This window comes from Nannospalax galili, unplaced genomic scaffold, assembly GCF_000622305.1.
Source record: "Nannospalax galili isolate Female #2095 unplaced genomic scaffold, S.galili_v1.0 scaffold870, whole genome shotgun sequence".
Classification (NCBI taxonomy): domain Eukaryota; kingdom Metazoa; phylum Chordata; class Mammalia; order Rodentia; family Spalacidae; genus Nannospalax; species Nannospalax galili.
In genome coordinates this window covers 2,493,522-2,514,982 of record NW_008329130.1, presented here as the reverse complement: position 1 = coordinate 2,514,982, position 21,461 = coordinate 2,493,522, and the positions used below count along the sequence as shown (strand labels likewise).

Here is a 21,461-nt window from a genome sequence, read left to right as displayed (position 1 = left end):
ATGTGAAAAACATTACCATTGAAATCTACCTGATGACTTTATATCCATGCTCAGATGCCAAGGAGCTCAGAAAGTAACCGACTGTAACTAGTAATAATCAGATATATAGAGATTAGAAATGTGTGTGCAAACATCTTAATGTCAATTGCATACAGTTTCTGTATGAAACTGTGTATTTTAATAATAAAATGGAGATCTTTTTTAAAGGTTAAAATCTCATTTAATTTTATGTCTTATAGGGTTTATACTGAGTACAATATTGTATAACTGTAATAATTCAACTGTAAACCTAAAAATTCGCAACAAGTTTTGAAAGAGATGCATTTTAGCTCTGGAAATTGTTATTGAATATGTCAATGCTGTTGTAATGAAATTCTTCTTCTAAGTATGTGGTTATTAAATAAATAATTAAAAGAAATAGAATTAGAAAAACATGGCGGGGGACATAAGATGACAGAGCAGGTAACGATGCCTACCAATAAGCCTGACAACCTGAATTTGATCCCCTGAACCCATATGGTAGAAGAAGTGAATCAACTTCTGTAAGTTGTCCTCTGGCCTCCACATGTACACCATGGTGTGTGTGCCTCACCCCCACTCGCCATGACCTGTGTTCTGTTCTCTGTTTGTCAGTTTCAGGAGGTGTGGTCTGTTATGAAGTTTATCACATTATTTTGTTTACCTTGATAGCAAGTAAAATCCAGAAATAACCTTAAAAAAATTAAAGTTGATAATTGGGCTGGCCAGATGGCTCAACAGTAAAGACAATTGCTGCCAAGCCTGATGACCTGAGTTCAAGTCTGGAACCCACAGAGAAAAGAACTGACTCCTACAAATTGCCCTCTGGCCTCCACACATAAATAAAAGTCACAAAATTGATTCTCTTGGGGCTAGCATGAGGGCTCAGCAGGTAAAGGCACTTGCTACCAAGCCTGATGACCAAAGTTTGATTACTGGGACTCACATGGTAGATGGTAGAAGGAGAGGACTGACTCCTGCAGGTTGTCCTCCACACAACACACATTCACACACACACACAAATGTAAACTTAAAAACGTAAAAAATCATAGCTGGGCATCTTTAATCCCAGCACTTGGGCAGCAGGGGCAGTCTGATTTCTGCAAATTCAAGGCCAGCCTGATCTACATAATGAGTTCCAAGCCAACCAGGGCTACCTAGTAGTGAGACCCTGTCTCAAAAAACAAAAAAAGAAATAAAAAAAAAAGTTGATCATATTGGTTATTTTGTCAGGATAAGGAAAGCTGACTAACAGAAATGCTTAAATAAGTGGATAAAATATGAACAATGAATGATATTCATGTCAGAATTTTCTCTGCTAAGATAAAGGAGGAAGTAGAGGGTACAGGTCAGTGGGAGAGTGCTTGTCTAGTGTGCACAAGGCCTGGATCAACCTCTAGTACTATAAGAGAGAGGAAGGGGGAAGGAGGCAGAGTGTCGGAAACCAGGATGCCGGGCCCTAGGGTGAGATGAGACTGCAGTAGCTGAACACAGTAGCTTTGTTAATCCCTGTCTTACTGTGAGGCTGACAGGAAAGCAGCCTGGTCATAAGTGCAGGCTCTTTGCTCTGTGGGAAAGTGTCTTGGTCAACAACCCTTAGCTCATCTCCCTGTGCTGAACAAATAACTCAGCTGCCATTAACTAAGAGATTAGGCCAGGTAAAAGGTTTACTCCTGAACTATAAGCTAAAAGTTTACCATGCTTTTAGCCCTAAAAAAGAAAACATTGTGGCCAATAAATTACCAGATGGGCATTGGTAACCTTGAGTAAAAGTTTAAGCATCTTTCTGGCACCAACTAACAGACTAAATGTCCTGTTTCTTTGTATCCTAAATCTTTGTGTGTGACTGCTATATCCCATGTGACTGCCAGTTCCTTGCAATGTCTAAAAACCACTTGAATTTTGTGATAAATGGCTTGTTGTAAAGACATAAGTCCCAGGGTCCAAGACTCTGTTGCTGGTCAGTATCGCCACCCATCATGAGAGCGAGGTTCCCCTCTGGGCAAGGCACACTTGGGTCTCTCGATAACCGGCACCTGTAACACGGACCGTCTCAGATCTCCCTCGTTCAGGACGGTGTAATCCTCCCCCTTCGACCAGTCGGATCTCCTTAACACAGTTTATAGGTAAGGAGTAATCATGGATTCTAAATGCATGCAGAAACCAAGAGCTATTAAGTATATGGAGCTCCGATTAAGGCCTTTTTAGATAGTGTGTTGGATTGCAATCCTCCATTCCTGAAAGAAGGAACCAGTAGTTTAGAAACATGGAAAAAAGTAAGAAAAAATGAACAGCACTGCTGTCACAAAGGAGGAGCGCCCACTGGTTGGCTGCCTTCCTCCAATCATGCTAAAGAAGGGGTACCTCCCCCCTCAGATTCCCCTCCCACCACTCATGCTCCCTTCTGTCTCTGTGCTCTCTCCTGCCATGCAACCACCACCTTTAATTCTCTTAGAAAGGGGGAGTCGCCCACCACTTTGGGATCTCTCCCCTCCTCTCCTCCTTCCTCAGCACCCCCATGGCATATGCTTCTTATACCTCACCCTCTGCTTCTGACCCTGACTCTCTCCTTCCCATGTTTCAAAATCTACTCCCGGGAGACAGTTTCTCTAGCGAACCTTCCCCTCAGTTCTTTCCAGTTCACATTCCAGCCGGCCCTGCAGCAGCTGACAGCCCCGAACTCAGAATGCATAGTCCTTTTGGCTTTGAAACACTGAAGGCCGTGATGGAAATGGGTATGCATGGTCCTTTTACCACGGCAATCTTTGATCAGCTTAGCCATAAATTAGTCACTGCTTGGGACTTTAAACACCTCGCCCAGGCTGCTCTGTCCCCAGGACAGTGGCTCCTTTTTAAGTCTAAATACTATGATGAAGAAAGAAATGCTCAAGCTAATGTTGATGTGACAGCTGACATGCTTAAGGGTGAAGGTCAATATGCTGCCACTGAGGCACAAAAGGTTTCATCAGCTCAATATTTTGATCAGGTGTGCTGCTCTTGCAGAGGACCCGAGTTCAGTTCCCAGCACCCATGTTAGGTGATTCACAACTGCCTGTAACTCCAGCTCCAGGAGTTACTGACAGCTGATGGCTGCCAAGGGAGGGAGAGTCTTTCTTCTTTAGGGGCGTGGCCACGGTAGATTGCCGATGCTCCAGGGGATGGTACTACACCTATGTGCATCCAGCAACCCTAACTGAACTCAGTGAGTCATTACAAGAATTAAAAAAGGGACATGGGTGCTGGAGAGATGGCTTAGCAGTTAAGAACACTGTTCTTGCAGAAGACCCAGGTTTGAATCCCAGCACCCACATGGCAGCTAACAACTGTCTATAACTCCAGTTCCAGGGGATCTGACAGTCTCTTCTGTCCTCTGAGGACATTGCACGACATGGGTGCACTTACCTACATGCAGGCAACACATGCATACACATAAAGTAAAAATAATAAAATAAAATTTTAAAAAAGGGACATGAATTGGGAGAGGGATGTGTTGGGGGCACTTCAGGGGAAGTTGGGGGTGGGAAGTGGGGGATATGATCAAAATACATTGTATACATGTATGAAATTTTCGAAGAATAGAGAAATATTATATTTAATGGGGTATGGTAGTGTAAGCTTTTAATCCCAACACTCTGGAGGCAAATGTAGGTGGATCTCTGTGAGGTAGAGGCTAGCCTGGTCTACATAGTGAGTTCCAGGCCAGCTGGGGCTACAAGGAGACTCTGACTCAAAAAAAACTCTCAAAATTATATTTAAATACTAATAAGAAAAAAAATTATTTGCTTAGTTTGGTGACACACATTCATAAGTCCCATAGTCAGGGGCAGAAATGGGAGGATTGTCACAAATTCAAGACCAGAGCATGTTCCAGGCCAACTAGGGCTACAGGAGGGAGGGAGGGAGGGAGGGAGGGAGGAAGACAGGCAGGCATGGCAGCACATGCCTGTAATTCTCAGTGTGAGGCTAAAGGCCTGAGAAATCACTGGTGTGAGTCCCTGAGTCCTAAGGACCAGCACTTGCACTTATGATGGTCAAGGTCAAGACGGGAAGAGCATGAATCAGCCCTTGAATGAGGCAGGGAAAGGGAAGAGGGAGGTGTTGTTCTGATTGGATGGTACCTCTTCCCTGGAAACACCCTCATACTCACATCTAGATGTGACGTTCTGTAAAGATGCCTTCAAACAGTCACCTAAAAGGTCCTTTTTTTTTTTTTTTGGTCTTTTTGAGACAGGGTCTCCCTGTAGCCCCAGCTGGCCTGGAACTCACTATATAGACCAGGCTGGCCTTGAACTCACAGAGATCCACCCACCTCTGCCTCCTGAGTGCTGGGATTAAAGGTGTATGCCACCACGGCCCCACAGCTGTCCTTTTAAAGACACCCTTGCCCCTCCCCTGGCAGGATGCATACTTAGCTGACTACTATTGGTTCACAAAGATGGGAATTAATCCCAGGGCCTCACACCTGCCAGGCAGTGCTCTACTACTGAGTTACTGTCCCAGATCCCACTTGCAATCGTATCAAGCAAGTGGCATAACTTGCCCAAAAGGTCAGAAGTGGTCCGACTTCTAGTTTTGCTTTTATTATTTTTCAGCCGGACATGGTGGTGCATATCTTTAATCCCAGTGCTCAGGTGGCCGAGGCAGGCAGATCTGAGTTCATTTTTTAAAAGATTCATTTTTGTTCATTTTAATTATGTGTATATGGGTGTGTATCTGTGTGGGGATATGTGCACGTGGGGACAGGTGCCATCAAAGGCCAGAGGTGTCAGATCCCCCTGGAGCTGGAGTTATAGGCAGTTGTGAATCATCTGACATGGGTTCTGGAACTGAACTCAGGTCCTCTGCAAGGGCAGCACACCCTCTTAACCACTGAGACATCTCTCCAGCCCCCTAACTTGTATTTGTTACATTAGATCCACTGTTTGATATATACAGTAATGTTTACTAGTTATAAATATCTACGTGGAAGAATGAGCGGCCTTCGTTTATGATGTGCCTCCCTGTTACTCTTTTTTTGTTTTGTTTTTTGTTTTGTGCTGGCCTTCCTCCATTACTCTTGAAAACACTAAAAATATTTATTTTTATTCATGTGTATGTGTATGCCGTGTGTGTGTGTGTGTGTGTGTGTGTGTGTGTGTGTTGTTCTCAGAGACCAGAACAGGGTGTCAGATCCCCTGGAGCTGGAGTTATAGGTGGTTGGAAGCCTCCTAACTTGGGTTCTAGGAACCAAACTCAGGTCCTCTGGAATAACAGCAGGCACTCTTAACTGCTTTTAAACAACAACAACAACAAACCTTATATCTGCCATTCAGACATATCCTACCTACCTCTCTGTCTTGGTTGTTACTACTTCAGAGTGTGAAGGGTGACGGTATCTCAGTGGTGGAGTGCATGCTTAGTGTCACAGGACACTGAGTTCCACCCCCAGCACCAGAAAAAAAGCACATCGGACAAGGACGAGAACAGCATCGATCAACAGGGCAGGAAGAAAGGGGTATTCACAGACTGCAGAATCAAATCTGAGTAATCTCAGCATCTAAGAGGTGGAGGCCGAAGGAGCAGGGATTTCAGGGCTACATAGTGAGTTGTTTTTTTTTCTTTTTCTCAATTTTTTTTCTTTTTGAATACATGGTCTCACAATGTAGCTCTGGCTGGCCTGGAACTCACAGAGATCTACCTGCTTCTGCCTCCTGAGGGCTGGCATTATAGGTGTGTGCTACCAAGTGTGGCTCAATTATTTTTTGTTTACATTTGTCTGTGTGTGTGTCTGTGTGTGTGTGTCTGTGTGTCTGTGTGTCACAAATGGAGGGCAGAGGACATTAGTTCTCTCCTTCCATCATGAGGGTCCTGGGCTAGAACTCAGGTCATCAGGCTTGGGTGTCAGGTGCCTTTACCCACTGAGCCATCTCACTGGCCTCTACATAGGGTGTTTGAGGTCAGCTTAAATTACATGAACCTTTGTCTCAAAAACGAAACAAAACAGAGAAGCAAATCTCATAACCTGAGCAAACGAGGGAGCCAGACTGTCCATAACTGCCTCCCATTTCCTCAGTCACCGAGAACAGTACTTGAGAACAGACTGGAGATGGTACCCTTATCCCACCAAACTTCGGACTTCATCTCAAAGCCCTTCCAGATGTGCTGTGGTTGCCCGCCCTTCCTGACATCCTTCTCCTGTGGTAGGCGACACTGGGATCCAGGGTGCTGTGTGGAGGCATCCATAGAGGCACCCATCCCCCTCTGTGGCTGTGTTGTTCCTGCCCTTTTTTAAAATATCTTTTCCTCAGTTGGCTCGTATGTGAGAGTCCAAAGTTTTCTCCATGTTGTTATTTCCAAGGTCAAGAGAAGGTGACTGATGTTAGTCCAGATTTTGGTTCATGAAACCAGTGTGAAAACTGTTAGATCAGCATCTGCCTGTTTGATTTGGGCTCTGAATGTGTCATTCTGGGGCTGGCAACTCCTCCACAGCCCTGTCCCGCCACCTCTGCTGTCACCACTTAAAACTCACCCTGTCCAGGCTCATCCATCTGCACACATTTGCATTCTGATGTTTCCCAAGCACCATTCCTCCTGGGCCTCTGTTTCTCCCTTAGCCAATGTTTCTCCCATGGCTTCTACTGCTTGTCCGACATTTTGTTTGGTTTGATTTGGTTTGGATCTGGATTTTTAAGGCAGTGGTCCATGTATCCCAGGCTGACCTTGAACTCACGGTATAGCCAAGGATGACCTTGAATTCCTGATCCTTCTGCCTCCACCTCCCAGGTGCTAGGCTTACAGGTGTGTGCCACCACAGCTGGCTTATCCTTCAGACTTGTCTCCCCATTAGGAAGTACAGCTTGACTACAACCCTCCGAAGCCTGGAGATTTATTTTCCACAAACTCTATTACTCAGGCATGATGCTTGTGAGAAAGCACGTGCTCCAACGGGAGGACAGGGAGAGACAACTGCTCTGACTTTTCCTGCCTTTGGAGTGGTTATCACCCATCACATCTACATCCTCCCTGTGGTCTAAGTGTTTGACAGCATCTCCTCCATCTTCCCTTCTCCCTTTCTGTTCTAGCTCCCCTCACCTCTTTCTTTGAGTCCTGTCCTACCCTCCCTACCCCAGGACATTTGTGTCTGCTGCCTTTCCACCAGAGTCATGTATTTCTTGGGACTGTCTTCCTTCCTCCTTTCACTCATGGGCCTTTCTGTCAACCCTTATGTGAATCTATTTCTTCGGGGATAGAAAGATGGCTTAGTGGTCTTCCAAAGGGCCTGAGTTTGGCTCCTAGTACCTATGTCAAGGGGACTGTAATCACTTGCAACTCCAGCTCCAGGGGGATCCAATGCCCTCTTCCGGTTTCAGTGGGTTCCATGCATACACACACATACACATAAATTTCATAAAAGAGAAACAGTGAAGGAAACTCAGGCTGAAATGAAGAAGGAAGCCAAATTGAAATAACAGGAGAAAGTCTCACAGATAGAATGAATGAAATGGAAAACAGAGCATCAAGACTGGATAACAAAGTTGAAGAATTGGACTGCTTAAGCAAAGATTATGAAAAATTAGAAAAAAAAACCCACAGGAATAAGCAGGAAATGTGGGACACCATGAAAAGACCAAATCTACACATCATAGGTATAGAGGAAGGAGAGGAATTTCAGGTTTATAGTATTGACCAGATCTTAAACAGGATTGTAGAAGAGAATTTCCCAAAATTAAGGAAAGACATCTCCATACAAATACAAGAAGCACATAGAACACCAAATAGGACCAGAAAAGAAACTCCCCATGGCATATCACAGTAAAAACACTAACTGCACAGAACAAAGAGAACACTGAAAGCTGCAAAAGAAAAACAACAACACACACATAATGGAAAAGCCGTCAGAATTACAGCCGACTTATCAATGCAAACTATGAAAGCCAGAAGAGCTGGACCAAAGTATTCCCAGTTCTAAACGACCATAGATGCCAACCCAGAATACTTTACCCAGCAAATTTCTATCATAGTCGAAGGGGAAAGAAAAAATCTTTCACAACACAAATAGCCTGAACGAAAACATAACCACATAACCAGCCCTTCAAAGAATACCTGAAGCAATACGAAGAATGGAGAAAGGAACGACTATACTCAGGGGTGACAGAAAGAAGCTAAAAGAAGGTATAATTGTGGAAACACAAAGTTAGACAAAGACTGCAAACAGTAATTAAAATGACAGCAACCAATACACATCTTTCAATAATAACCTTAAATATTAATGAACTGAACCCATCAGTCCAAAGACACAGGCTAAATGAATGGATTAAGAAACAAAATCCATCCTTTTGTTGTCTGCAAGAAACCCACCTCACCTTCAAGGACAGGCACTACCTTATGGTAAAAGGGTGGAAAAGAATATTCCAAGGAAATGGCACTAAGAAACAAGCAGGGGTTGCAATTCTAATAGCTTACAAAATAGACTTCAAACTAAAAGTAATCAGAAGAGATAGAGGGTCACTTCATTCTGATCAAAGGATCAATTAACCAAGAAGATATTGGACAATCATGAACATATATGCACCAAACTCTGGTGTACTAAAATTCATAAAAACAACACTACAGGACTTTAAGACACAGATTAACCCCAACTCAGTAATAGTAGGGGATTTCAATACCCCACTGTCTCCATTAGACAGGTCAACTGGATAAAGAATAAATAGAGAGACACCTGAATTAAATGATACCATACATGGACCTAACAGACATCTACTGAATATTCCACCCAAGCACCAAAGAATAAACTATCTAGCCGGGCATGGTGGTGCACGCCTTTAATCCCAGCACTTGGGAGGCAGAGGCAGGCAGATCTCTGTGACTTCGGGGCCAGCCTGGTCTACATAGTGAGTTCCAGGACAGCTGGGGCTACAGGAAGACCCTGTCTCAAAAAAAAAAAAGGAATAAAGTATCTATTCAGCACCACATGGAACTTTCTCAAAAATTGATCACACACTGGGGCACAAAACAAACCTCAACAAATACAAAAAAATTGAAATAATTTCATGCATTCTATTAGATCACAATGCAATAAAGTTTAAAATTAACACCAAAAGAAGCCCTAGTAACTACAGGAACTCATGAAGATTAAACAACACACTCCTAAAAAAAAAAAAACAAAAAACAAACTCACTACTGAATGATGAATGGGTCAAAGAAGAAATTAAGAAATAAAAGTATTCTTGGAATTAAATGAAAAGGACAACACAACACAATAAAACCTCTGAGACACTTTAAAACCAGTCCTAAGAGGGAAGTTTATAGCTCTAAGTGCTTACATTAAAAAACAAAATCAGAAAGAGCACAAATAAATAACATTGCAACTCAAAAGACTCTGGAAAGATAAGAACAAGTGAAACCCAGACCCAGCAGATGAGAAGAAATAACAAAACTCAGAGCAGAAATTAATGAAATAGAAACAAAGAAAACAATACAAAGAATCAATGAATCTAAGACCTGCTTCTTTGAAAAGCTAAACAAGATAGACAGACCCTTAGCCCAGTTAACCAAAAGAAAGAACAGCTGGGTGTGGTGGTGCACGCCTCTAATCCCAGCACTCAGGAGGCATGTGAATCTCTGTGAGTTCAAGGCCAGCCTGGTCTACATAGTGAGTTCCAGGACAGCTGGGGCTACAGAGAGACCCTGTCTCAAAAAGACCAAAAAACAACACAACACAACACAAAACAAAAACCCCTATACTCTACTAAATTTGAAAAGCTAAAAGAAATGGATGGATATCTAAAATCATGGGAACCACCAAAGTTAAACCAAGATGAGATCAACAGTTTAAACAGACCCATAACATATAAGGAAATTGAAACAGCAATACAAAACCTCCTGACTAAAAAAAGCTGAGGCCCAGATGAATTCATAGCAGAATTCTACCAGACATTTAAAAAAGATCTGCAACCAATACTACTGAAATTATTCAAAAAGATAGAGAGGGAGACCTCCCAAAGTCGTTCTATGAAGCCAGCATCACTCTAATATAAAAACCAGATAAAGACACAGCCAAAAAAGAAAATGATAGCCCCATATCCTTAATGAACATAGACGCAAAAATTCTCAACAAAATATTTGCAAACCACATACAGATGCACATCAAAAAGATCATCCACCATGATTAAGTCAGCTTTACTCCAGAGATGCAGGAATGGGTCAATATACACAAGTCAGTAAACGTCATGAATCATACAAATGGACTCAAAGACAAAAAACTACATTGTCATCTCAATAGATGCAGAAAAGGCCTTCAACAAAATTCAGCATGCATTCATGATAAAAGTCCTAAAGGGAACTGAACTGGAAGGAACATACCTCAACATAATTAAAGTTATACTATATACAACAATCCCACAGGAAGCATTCCCATTAAAATCAGGAACCAGATTTTAATATAGTGCTTAAAACTCTTGCTAGAGCGATAAGACAAGAGAAGGAAATTAAAGGAGAACTAATTGGAAAAGAAGAAGTGAAATTATCCCCCTTTGCAGATGATATACTATACCTAAGAGAGCCCAAAAATTCCACGAGAAAACTCCTAGAACTGATTAACACTTTCAGTGAAGTGGCAGGTTACAAAATTAATCTACAAAAGTCAGTAGCCTTTCTGTATACCAATAACAAGCAATTGAAGAAAGAGTACAGGGAAACACTCCCCTTCACAATAGCTGCAAAAGAAATTAAAAAGAAAAGATCTTGGAATAAACGTGACCAAAGACAACAAAGATCTCTACAATGAAAATTTTAAATCTTTAAAGAGATTGGAGAAGACACCAGAAGATGACAGGACCTTCCATACTCCTGGATTGGAAGAATTAATAGTGTGAAAATGACCATCCTACCAAAAGCAATATATAGATTCAATGTGATCCCAATCAAAATCCCCATGACATACTTCACAGAATTAGAAAAAACTTTCCTTAAATTCATATGGAAGCACAAAAGTCCCCAGATAGCCAAAGCAACCCTGAGCACAAAGAGCAACACTAGGGGTATTACTATACCAGATCTCAAAGTATACTATGGAGCTATAGTCATAAAAACAACATGGTACTGGCACAAAAATAGACACAGAGAGCAATGGAACATCATTGAAGACCCAAACCCGATTACATGCAATTTCAGACACCTGATATTTGACAAATGTGCCAGGAACACACAATGGAGGAAAGACAGCATCTTCAACAAATGGTGCTGACAAAACTAGATCTCCACCTATAGAAGAATGAAAGTGGATCTTTATCTTTCACCTTGTATAAAAGTGAACTCCAAATGAATCAAAGACCTCAACGTGAAACTTGAAATCCTGAAACTGTTAGAAGAAAACATTGGCAGTAACCTACAAGATACAGGGGTAGGAAAGGACTTTCTAAATTGGACCTCAGTTGCTCAGGAATAAAGGTCAACAATCAATAAGTGGAACCTCATTAAACTAAAAACCTTCTGTACAGCAAAATAAGCAAACAAAAAAGTGAAGAGAAAACCCACAAAGTGAGAAAAACTCTTCACCAGTGACACATCTGACAGTTTAACATCCAGAATATATAAATAACTTAAAAAGAAAACAAAGAATCAAGGAAAGAAATGACCCAATTAAAAGATGGGCTAAAGATCTAAACAGAGAGTTCTCAAAAGAAATAAAGATGACTAAGAAACATTTTAAAAAGTGTTCAACACCGGTTGTAATTAGGGAAATGCAAATTAAAACCACCTTAAGGTATCACCTTACCCCAGTCAGACTGGCTAGGATCAAGAGAACAAATGATACCAAATGCTGGCGAGGATGTGGAGAAAGGGGAACATTCATTCACTGCTGGTGGGATTGCAAACTTGTGCAACTCCTTTGGAAAGCAGCGTGGAGAACTCTTTATAAAACTAAAAACAAATCTACCATAAGACCTGGTTATACCACTCCTTGGCATATACCCAAAGGACTCATCCTATTGCAGAGATAACTGTACATCCATGTTTGCTGCGTCTCTTTTCACAATAGCTAAGAGATGGAAGCAACCTAAGTGCTCCTCAACTGATGAGTGGTTAACGAAAATGTGGTACATTTACAAAATGGAGTTCTACTCAGCAGTAAAGAATGATGAAATAATGACACTTTCAGGTAAATGGATGGATCTAGAAAGTGTTATATTAAGTGAAGTAACAGACTCAGAAAAACAAAAGACGAATTTTGTGGATCCTAGCACCAAATCCTTATAACCGAGTGCATATCCTGATGTTAACTGCAGGAATCAGGAAAGTGGAAGGGAACCAGGGAGGTAAAGGGAAAGAAGGAACCCGAGAGAGAAGAATAGTAGGAAGCAGGTGTTACGAGGGGAGAAATGTGTAAAACGGGGGTAGGTAAAGGGGGGGGGAGAAGGAGGGTATACAAAGAATAAAGGGGAAGAAGGAGCTCAAGAGAGATGGGACCACAGCAGACAAATTATCAAGGGAGAAACTGGGACACTTCAAATGGGGAGGGTGTGGAGGGAGGATAAGACAGGGAGAGAAAGAGGAGATATAACTAGTGTCTAGCTTAGTGTAAAAAAACCAGAAGAAATTCTATCAGTCCAAAAACCTACTGAAAAATTACACATACAATATCTGTGTGTATATCTGAAGGCCGCATAACAAGAAACAGTGCCAGGCAGGAGGAACCTTCCTTTGAGCTGTTGGCCAGGGTGGCCCAAGAGACTCCCAAAATCACACAGGCTATTGCCACAGTCCTTAATTGACTCCCAGAACTTGACGGTTAGGACCCTATTGCTGAAGACAGGACATACTTTAGACACAGGATTTGGAGCAATGGAGCTGGAACTGACCTGGAAGCCTCCTCCCCTGAAGCTCTCCCCTGAGAGCTCATGGCTTTGGAGAACACTATGCAGTAGATGGGCCAACCCCAGCTTCAAGGCCTAAAAACCGCATCAATGACCAGCACAGCAAATGACATTGGTGCAGTAATGGCACTTTTATCTTTGGGGTAATCAGCTGCCTAATTGGACTTAAAGCCCACTCAGTGGGAGGAAACTCGTGTGGTGCTGTAAACCCAGCCAAATACACATCACTGGAGAGGTCATAGATCGTAGAGAAAACCCCAAGGCTGTCACATCCCTAGACAAATGTAATTTCTTACTATGTGCAAAATGTGGGTCCTTAAATCTATAGAAAAGTCTCTCAGTTATCACCCATCAAAGGAACTTCTTTTTCAAGAGACAGAGATAATCACACGGTTCCACAACCGGTCACACAGAGATTGTGTGTGAATTGCCCAACCCTAAGTGGCACATCTAGGATGCAACCTCTACACCTAAGGCTCACAGAACACAGAACGGGGTGAGGAGGACACTAATACATATTTCAGTTCTCATCAATGAAGCCCCCTCATGCAACAGATGCCAGGAACGCAAAACGTCACAAATGGCCAAAACACAGAGAATAGGAGTCTGTAGGGTGTGGGTTTTTGGACAGGACTCCTATATTAAAAGTCACCCACCCAGGGCTTAGGGATCATTTCGGAAGAGGGGGTAGAAAGATTGTAAGAGCCAGGGAGGAGGTGCTTGACTATACTGAAATGGTCCTACAGGCTCCTAGGACTCTTCTCATAGGAACCTACAGCAATGTTGTCAGCATACACAAGACCCATGCGAACGTAAACAGACAAAAACCCAGCCCAGAACTGTGGAAACGGACAGCAGGCCCCAGTCTTACTCAGAGAACTATTGGCAGCTGATTATTCCTGGGTGAGGAAGAGCTGATGTTCTTGAAGGGAGGAACTCTAGATAGGCTAACTAAACCCCAGTAGATGAACTTGCACTGAGGGACATCTGGGAACACTAATTTTATATGATAGTCCTTAACACAAATGACAGAATGCATGAACTCCAGTCGGGGCAGGGGGGGCTATGGGAGGGTGCCAAAGAGAAAGGGGATATAAAGATGATTTTCTGTATGAAATACATAAAAATTCAATAAAAATAAAAAAAATATATTTTTTTTCTATTGATTTTTTTTGTGATTTTCTATTTTTAATTAATTTTTTATTTGTTATTTTTATGTGTATGAGTGTAATGCCTGCCTGTATATAAGTGCACCCATGTTGTGCAATGCCTGTGGAGGTCAGAAGAGGGCATCAGATCCCCTGGAACTGGAGTTACAGATGGTTGTTAGCTGCCATGTGAGTGTTGGGAACTGAACCTGGTTCCTCAGAGCAGCTGGTGTCCTTAACCACTGAGCCATTTCTCTAGCCCTGATTTTCTATTTTTTTTAAAATTTTTTTTAATTTTATACATATGCATGTATTGCCTGCTTGTATGTAAGTGCACCCATGTTGTGCAATGCCCACAGAGGTCAGAAAAGGCCATTAGATTCCCTGGAACTGGAGTCATGAACAGTTGTTAGCTGTCATGTGGGTATTGGGATGTGAGTGTTAGGATTTGAATCTGGGTCTTCTGCAAGAACAGCCAGTGTTCTTAATTGCTGAGCCATCTCTCCAGTCCTTGATTTTCTACTTTTTAAAAAAGAATCTTTTTCTCAGGCTGGCGAGATGCCTCTGCGGATACAACTGTTGGATATACAAGTCTGACAATGTGAATTAGATCCTTGGAACCCACCGTGGAAAGAGAATCAACTCCTGAAAGTGGTCCTCTGACCTCCACACGCATGCTGTAGCAAGCACATGCACATACACACACAATAAAATAAAACAAAACTTTAATCTCTTTTCCTCTGTAGCACTTATTACTCCAAGATGAGGCTGTTTTCATTGCGACTGGCCCAGGGTCCTGAAACAGTGCTTGGCACACAGTAGGTACTAATACGTAGGCAATTCCCCTCCCTGCCAATCACCCCTGTTCTCTTGATAAACAGATGTTTAGAGCCATGTGGGCAATTTCCTTCTAGACCTCATTCCCATGTTCCATGAGCCCCTCTGCCTCAAGTCCAAAAATTAAATAATCTCCTAAAATCTGCCATCCAGTCCCCTAAATCATCTCCCTACCCCATTTCCCCATTAGAATCCTGGCAGAGAACCAGAATCTTCATCTCTGATGTGGAGTGGTCCCCAGATCTCACTAATTGGCTGAGCGTCACATCCATCCCTGACCATTGCTGGCTTTGTGTGATACCCCTCCAGTATTTACCAACTGGTGTCCCTCCCCAAGTCCCACCTGGAACTTGTAGAAACTCTGTGATCCTCTAACACCAGGATTATCTAGGGCTGGGGATGGAACCCAGGGCCTTGCACATGCTAGGCAAGCCCTCTACCACTGAGCTACATCCTCAGCACCCAGGGTTACCTCCTTGATGACCAAGTTTAGACTCTCAAAACTCATAGGCTCTATTATAGGCCCCCAACTTTCTGGGTTTGCTTCCAAAGTATCAGGGCTCCCCTGAACTGAACACGCAGTTTCTGCTGCATGTCTACCAACTGGAGAAACCCTTCATCTTTTCCAAGTCTTCACCACCCTGATCCCGTGCCTCTCTCACAGTACTTCCTAACCCATGTAGGCAAGCAGAATTTGAGTTGTTTCCATGTGTAACTATCTATGTCTGTCCTATGCTGCACATGAGTTCACACTAAGGGCTCCAGTTCTAATCTATTGCCACATGGAGTACTCCAGGCCCCCACACCATCCTTACTCTCCCAGGTCTCGAAGCCTCTCACACTGCCGTGTAGATGTAGGGCATCGTGTTCTTCCTGCTTCCCCTTCCTTCAACCTCACCTCTAGGCCTTTTGATACTCACCCCGCAATGGCAGACATGCAGAGCCTTCCTTAACTTTATATGTAACCCTCTGCAACTCTTACCTGGTCCTTCCTTCAGCAGAGACTGTTTCAGCTCCCTTCAAAAGCAGGAGCTCTACTCCTACCCTTCTCTGTGCATGGAGAACTGGTACGTCTCAGTGAAAAGCAATCAGATTTGTTTTATTGGCTCTACAGAAGCAATTCCATGTTTCCACTAACACTATGATTTAAGATGAATAATTAAGACTTGGTGAAATGTCTCCCTAAGGTCTGTTCCCCAGCTTTCTGTCATTATTTCTGACACCATATTTTTCCAAGATAGTTGCTTTCCAAGATAGAGCAGGGATGAATTCAGTCCTAAGTAAATACCCATAGCCCAGGAGGCCCATGGGAACCACAGAGAAGAGACAGTTTTGCTGGCAAATCTGATTCCTCCACCTGACCCCATAGTAACTGTTTTGTTAGAAAAGCTATGTTACAGGAGCCCACCACAGAGAAGCCAGCAGAGGCGAGGGCTGGCTATTCATGTGACTCAGAGCTGGCCACTCTGGTTAGAAAAAGCAAGGCGTTCAGAATGGCACAGAAGCCAGTCAGAAGTCTCCACCAGATGGAGGCTGGTGATGGGGCTCGTTTCCCACCAGGCTTGTCTTGCTTCCGATGTCACAGACAATGAGAAGCCAGAACCAAAGTCCAGAGAAAAGGTGCACACAGACCCACCACACTGGCTAGAATTGAGAGGTGGTGGGTGGAAGGTCTTTCAGTTCCTCCTTCTCTGGGATCTCTTCCGAAACTCTATTCTTCTTGGTGAAAATCTGGTTAATCTCAATGAACGATCTACCCTTGGTCTCCGGGACGACCATGAAGATATAGATGGTGGTGAGGAGGCATATGACCGCGAAAACAATAAAGCTGTAGGGGCCGAGGCCCACCTTTAGGAAGGAAGACCCGTGAGTGAGGTTGTGTTAGATGCTTCTTGTTTGGTGGCTTGGGGATCTGGGTGATATTGGGGTCCCGGGTCTCACTCACTTGAATGAATGGGAAGACGAGGCCCACGATGAAGTTGGACAGCCAGTGGACACTGCCTCCGACCATGTAGGCAGCTGGCCGGGAGGACTGCAGGAAGATCTCAGTGATGATTAAGGCAGGGATGGGACCTGAAGGAGGGAGGATGGAGGGAGGATGGAGGGAGGGATGGAGGGAAGATGGAGGGAGGATGGAGGGAGGACGGAGGGAGGGATGGAGGAAGGATGGAGGGAGGGATGGAGGATGGAGGGAGGATGGAGGGAGGACAGAGGGAGGGATGGAGGATGGAGGGAGGGCAGAGGGAGGACGGAGGGAGGGATGGAGGGAGGATGGAGGGAGGGACGGAGGGATAGAGAAGACAGGGAGGGAGGAAGAGGGGAGGAAGGTAGATAGGTTAGGGGAAGATGCCCTCCTTGAAGGCAGAGTGCCTCCCAAAGGGTCCCTGAGTCCATGGGTGTGTTGGTGCCCTAGGCCCCCAGCCCTGGGGGCAGCTGGTGTCTGTAAGACACAGGGCTTTTCAAGGTAACTAAGTAAGGAAGCAAATGGCAGTTCAAAAGGATGTTGGGAATGATGGATGACTGGAGTTCACTCTGCCAATCACACAGGGTGGCAATTTCAACCCACAGAGCTGATTATGTGCCCTTTCCAAGCCCTGCAAAAGGGAACCAGAAAGAAGCCATTTGGGAACATATTTGCCACCCCCCCAAGGACTCTCAGAGACGCTCACGAAGAACCAGGACGTGGGGCACTGAAACCATGAAACCAGACTGGAGATACATACTAGGCCCCAGGGCATGTCCTATGACGTAGATGATGACACATACGATACTGACGTAAGGCATCCAGGAGATGGTGTCCTGCAGGGTTGGGGAAGCAGGTGGTCAGCACTTGGCAAAGCAAAGATCAGTTGGGACCTCAGAGCAGGGGGATAGAACCTGGCTCTTCAAGGAGTTATGCATGGCTGTGCTGTGCCACATGATGAGGTCTCAAAAGTGGGGCAGGGGTGCTAGGGGAGGAGCACATGGTCCCCAGACAGCTGACAGACCGTACTTGCTAAAACAAACTCATTTTTCTATCCGGTCCTTTCTCTATGGTGAGAACACAGGGTGGGTGCAGCATGAGTCTTGTTCCTGTTCAGGGCCAGCAGCCTTCCTTACCTGCAGGGCCAGCGCAACTGTCAGCACACCGCAGGCTATGATGCAGGTAGAGAAACCAAGAAGAAGCAAAAGTCTCCGCCCCCAAAGCTCTACCACAAACACCTGGAGAAGGTGGGGAGGGAGGAAATGAGGCTCTGGAGCTAGCGCCCTGTAGTCCAGAGCACCCCTTGCCTAGGGCAGCCATCATGGGAAAGCCGTCACTGTCTCTCAACCCACTGCTGAGGGGCTAGGAGGAGTATGTGCCCATTCATGGGTATGTACAGAATTGTATGTTCATGCACACAAGCATGTGCCCTTGGGTAGCCAGTGGGGAGGTCTGGCTGGGTCACTAGGCTCCTGCTCAGCCTTGAATGACAGTCCATGTTAAGGGCCTCAGTGCTGTGGGTGTAAGTGGCAGACATCCTGCAACCTCAGGAAACCAGGCATTGGGGTAAACTTGAGAGACTGTGGCCATGAGAAGCCTTGGCCCCTCTGCAGAGATGGCCATGCCTCACTCAGGTAACTGTCCAAGGGGTTCTTGCAATGCCACAGAACTTCCCTGTCAGAACTGCCCTGCCATGTTCATCAGCCCCAAATAGAGGGGACCAGAGCAGAACCTCACACACAGTGGGGGCATCTGGAACGGGTCTCTGCCTTTGCGGAGGGGGGAGGTCCATGGCTGCTCCCCACTAGAATCAGGTCTATTCTTATAGCAGAGCACTGAGGTTTGGGCATCAGGGCTCAAGGGGCATGTTATCATGCCAGACCCTGGCTCTGTCCACGGGTGGGATCTTCCCCATTCCCCAGATGTCCCTCCTTCCTGCTGGCTGATGGGGCTCCAGCCTCCTGGCCACTCACAGTGCAGAAGGTCATAAACACATTGACTGCCCCCGTGCCAGCTGTCACATACTGGACGTCATTGCTGTTTACACCCGCGCTGAGGTAGATCTGGTCTGCATAGTAGTAGATCTGGAAGACAAACGTAGGGGCTGACAAAGGGCCTCAAGTGTGGGCTGGCCACCTGGTGGTTGTGCCCTGGTTCTCCAGAGCTGTGGGCAGGAATCATCCTTGTGCCTGGACACACGGCATCCTCCCCACCCAAGCCCACAGGTTGACGCCATACCGCATTCACTCCTGACAGCTGCTGGCCGGCCATGAGGATGATGATGGAGATGAGCTGCCAGCGAAGGGACTTGAGCCTGAACAGTTTCCACACGGAGATGGAGCCTGCAGCCTTCTCCGCCTCATCCTCCCTCTGGATCTCTGCCATCTCTGAGTTCACGTCTTTCCAACCTCGAAGTTTCTGTAGGGCTGAGGAAGGGAGCGGAAGGCATCAACTCAGAGCTAAAGCACCTGGGGCCCGGGGCAGCCGCTGCAAACCTCAGGTGTGCAAACCTCACCTTTGCCAGCAGCTGATTCATTTTTCTTCTGGATCAGCAGATAGCGGGGGCTCTCGGGGAAGAAGGGCAGGAAAAGGAGCTGTAGGGCTGCAGGGACTCCAGTCAAGCCCAGGAGGATTGGCCAGCCTGCAAGCAAGGGGCTGCTGTTACAGAAGTCTCCTGCCCACCTGTGCCCAGGGCCCTCGACCCATTTCCTCCAGCCCTGGAACTGTGCCAGAGACTCTGCCCCATCACATGGGCTCTGGAAGGCCAGAGCTTGCTTTTCTTAGCATATACTCGGTGGCCACTTACACAGTGACTAAGGCACAGAAGACCACTGCATACTTACATGGTGGGGCAAACGAAAACATCTGACAATATCAAATGCTGGTAAAAATATGAGCAAATGTGAAGCCGTCATGCGCCAGTGTTACTGAATGGATATATGTTGCCCTTTAGGAAACAGTTCGCAGGAACACACCCAGACTAACCCAGCCGTCCCACCCCCCAGGAGCATGGTCAGAGAGACTTGTGTCTGGGACATAAGGATACCTGAATTACAGTGGTCAGAACAGCATTGATTATAGTAAGAAAACCCCGAAACAACACAGACATCTATTATATTTTCGATCTTTCTGCCTCAGCGTCCCACATTCTGGGATTGTAGACACGCAACACAATGCCCAGTTTAAGTGCACTTTCGTTTGGGGGTTTCAATTTTTTAATTATATTTGTTTATTTTGTGTTGTATATGTGTATGTATGTGTAAGGGCATAGCGCTCACACAGAGGCCAGAGGACAACTTGCAGGAGTCAGTTCTCTTCTACCATGTGAGTCCCAGGAATTAAACTCAGGTCATCAGGTCATTGGCAAGTGCCTTCACCCACTGAACCATCTCACTGGCTCTGGTTTAGTCTTCAGGGACAAGGTCTCATGTAGTTCAGGGTGGCTTCAAACCTGACCTTGAGGCTTGAAATTGAGGCTGACCTTGATTTCCTGATTCTCCCGTCTCTCCCTTCTGAGTACAGGATTACAGACATGTGCCATCACATCTGACTTTCAGGATTTTTTTATATGTGTGAATGTTTTGTTTACATATATGTATGTATATCATGTGTATGCATTGCCCATGGAGGTCAGAAGAGGGAGTCAGCTTCCCTTGGAACTGGAGTTACAGATGGTTATTACCTGCCACGTTGGTGCTGGGGACTGAACCTGGGTCCTCTGGAAGAGTAGCCAGTGCTCTTTACTGCCGAGACATCTCTCTAGCCCAAGTGTTGCTATCTCATCTCCTATGCAGGCCTCTACCGCCCTCTGGGCCCCTCCTCACAGTCACCTAAACTGCAACTCTCTTCACTGAGTCACCAAAAATCCCCAGATACTAAATCCAGATCCTGCTTCTCAACCTTGACCACTTTTCAGTCTTGACTCTGGGGCCACCTTGGGCATCTTCTGACTTCACTGCCTGCTGGCCGTTCCTGTTTTAGAGTGCCTGTCCTATGCCAGGAATCCCAGTGGGGACTTCAGAATAGGAAAGGCTAGGCCCTTTGTTTCACAGGAGAGCCACAGTGAAGGCTGGAGGTTTAACACTCTGCCTACCACTTTTGCAGTTCCCTAGAAGCACAAAGGATTTTGACATGCCTGGGTCCTCTGCCCAGATCTGGAATGCCCTCTCCCTGGACAGAACTGACCCCACTCTCCGGCACAGCATGGAACTCTGTGTGTGGCTTTGAGTCCTACTGGTCGGAGCTTCCTGAGATTGGACTCAAGTCCATTCATTTTAGGTCCCAGCTCCTAGAGACAGTATGGCACCTGAGCAGAATGTTCCGAACACATGCAGGAGTAATGGGAAGATGTGAGGTATGGCAGTGCAGCACAGACCCAGGCCCAAGCTACAGGGTTTGAATCCTAGCAAGACCTTGGGCAAATTTCCAATCTGCTGAGCCTCGTGTTCTGCATCCATAAAATGGGTGTACTTACAGTACAAGATCTCACTGGGCTACTGGGATGGACAAATGAATTACTACAGAAGACACGGTACCTGGTCCATGATAAGCACTTTCTATATTCTGACTGAAGTGATGATTAAGAATCGTTTCCCTTTCAGAAGTTCTAGACTTGAAAGAAAAAGAAGGAAGGAAGGAAGG

At 45.1% G+C, this 21,461-nt stretch overlaps 1 protein-coding gene across 2 annotated transcripts in view; it reads right to left on the bottom strand.

Annotated features, from left to right (window-relative positions):
* Positions 1-15,933: 15,933 nt before the first annotated feature.
* Slc2a5 (solute carrier family 2 member 5) overlaps positions 15,934-21,461 on the bottom strand; it is a 30,967-nt gene continuing 25,439 nt past the window's right edge. For both annotated transcript variants that reach the window (XM_008831948.2, XM_029563007.1), the window contains 7 exons: positions 19,336-19,461; positions 19,059-19,246; positions 18,794-18,904; positions 17,957-18,058; positions 17,581-17,656; positions 16,803-16,930; positions 15,934-16,705 (listed from right to left, as the gene is read on the bottom strand). In XM_008831948.2, coding sequence (XP_008830170.1) covers positions 16,502-16,705; positions 16,803-16,930; positions 17,581-17,656; positions 17,957-18,058; positions 18,794-18,904; positions 19,059-19,246; positions 19,336-19,461 — 935 coding nt within the window. In that variant the 3' untranslated portion in view covers positions 15,934-16,501. The remainder of the gene's footprint in view (positions 16,706-16,802; positions 16,931-17,580; positions 17,657-17,956; positions 18,059-18,793; positions 18,905-19,058; positions 19,247-19,335; positions 19,462-21,461) is intronic.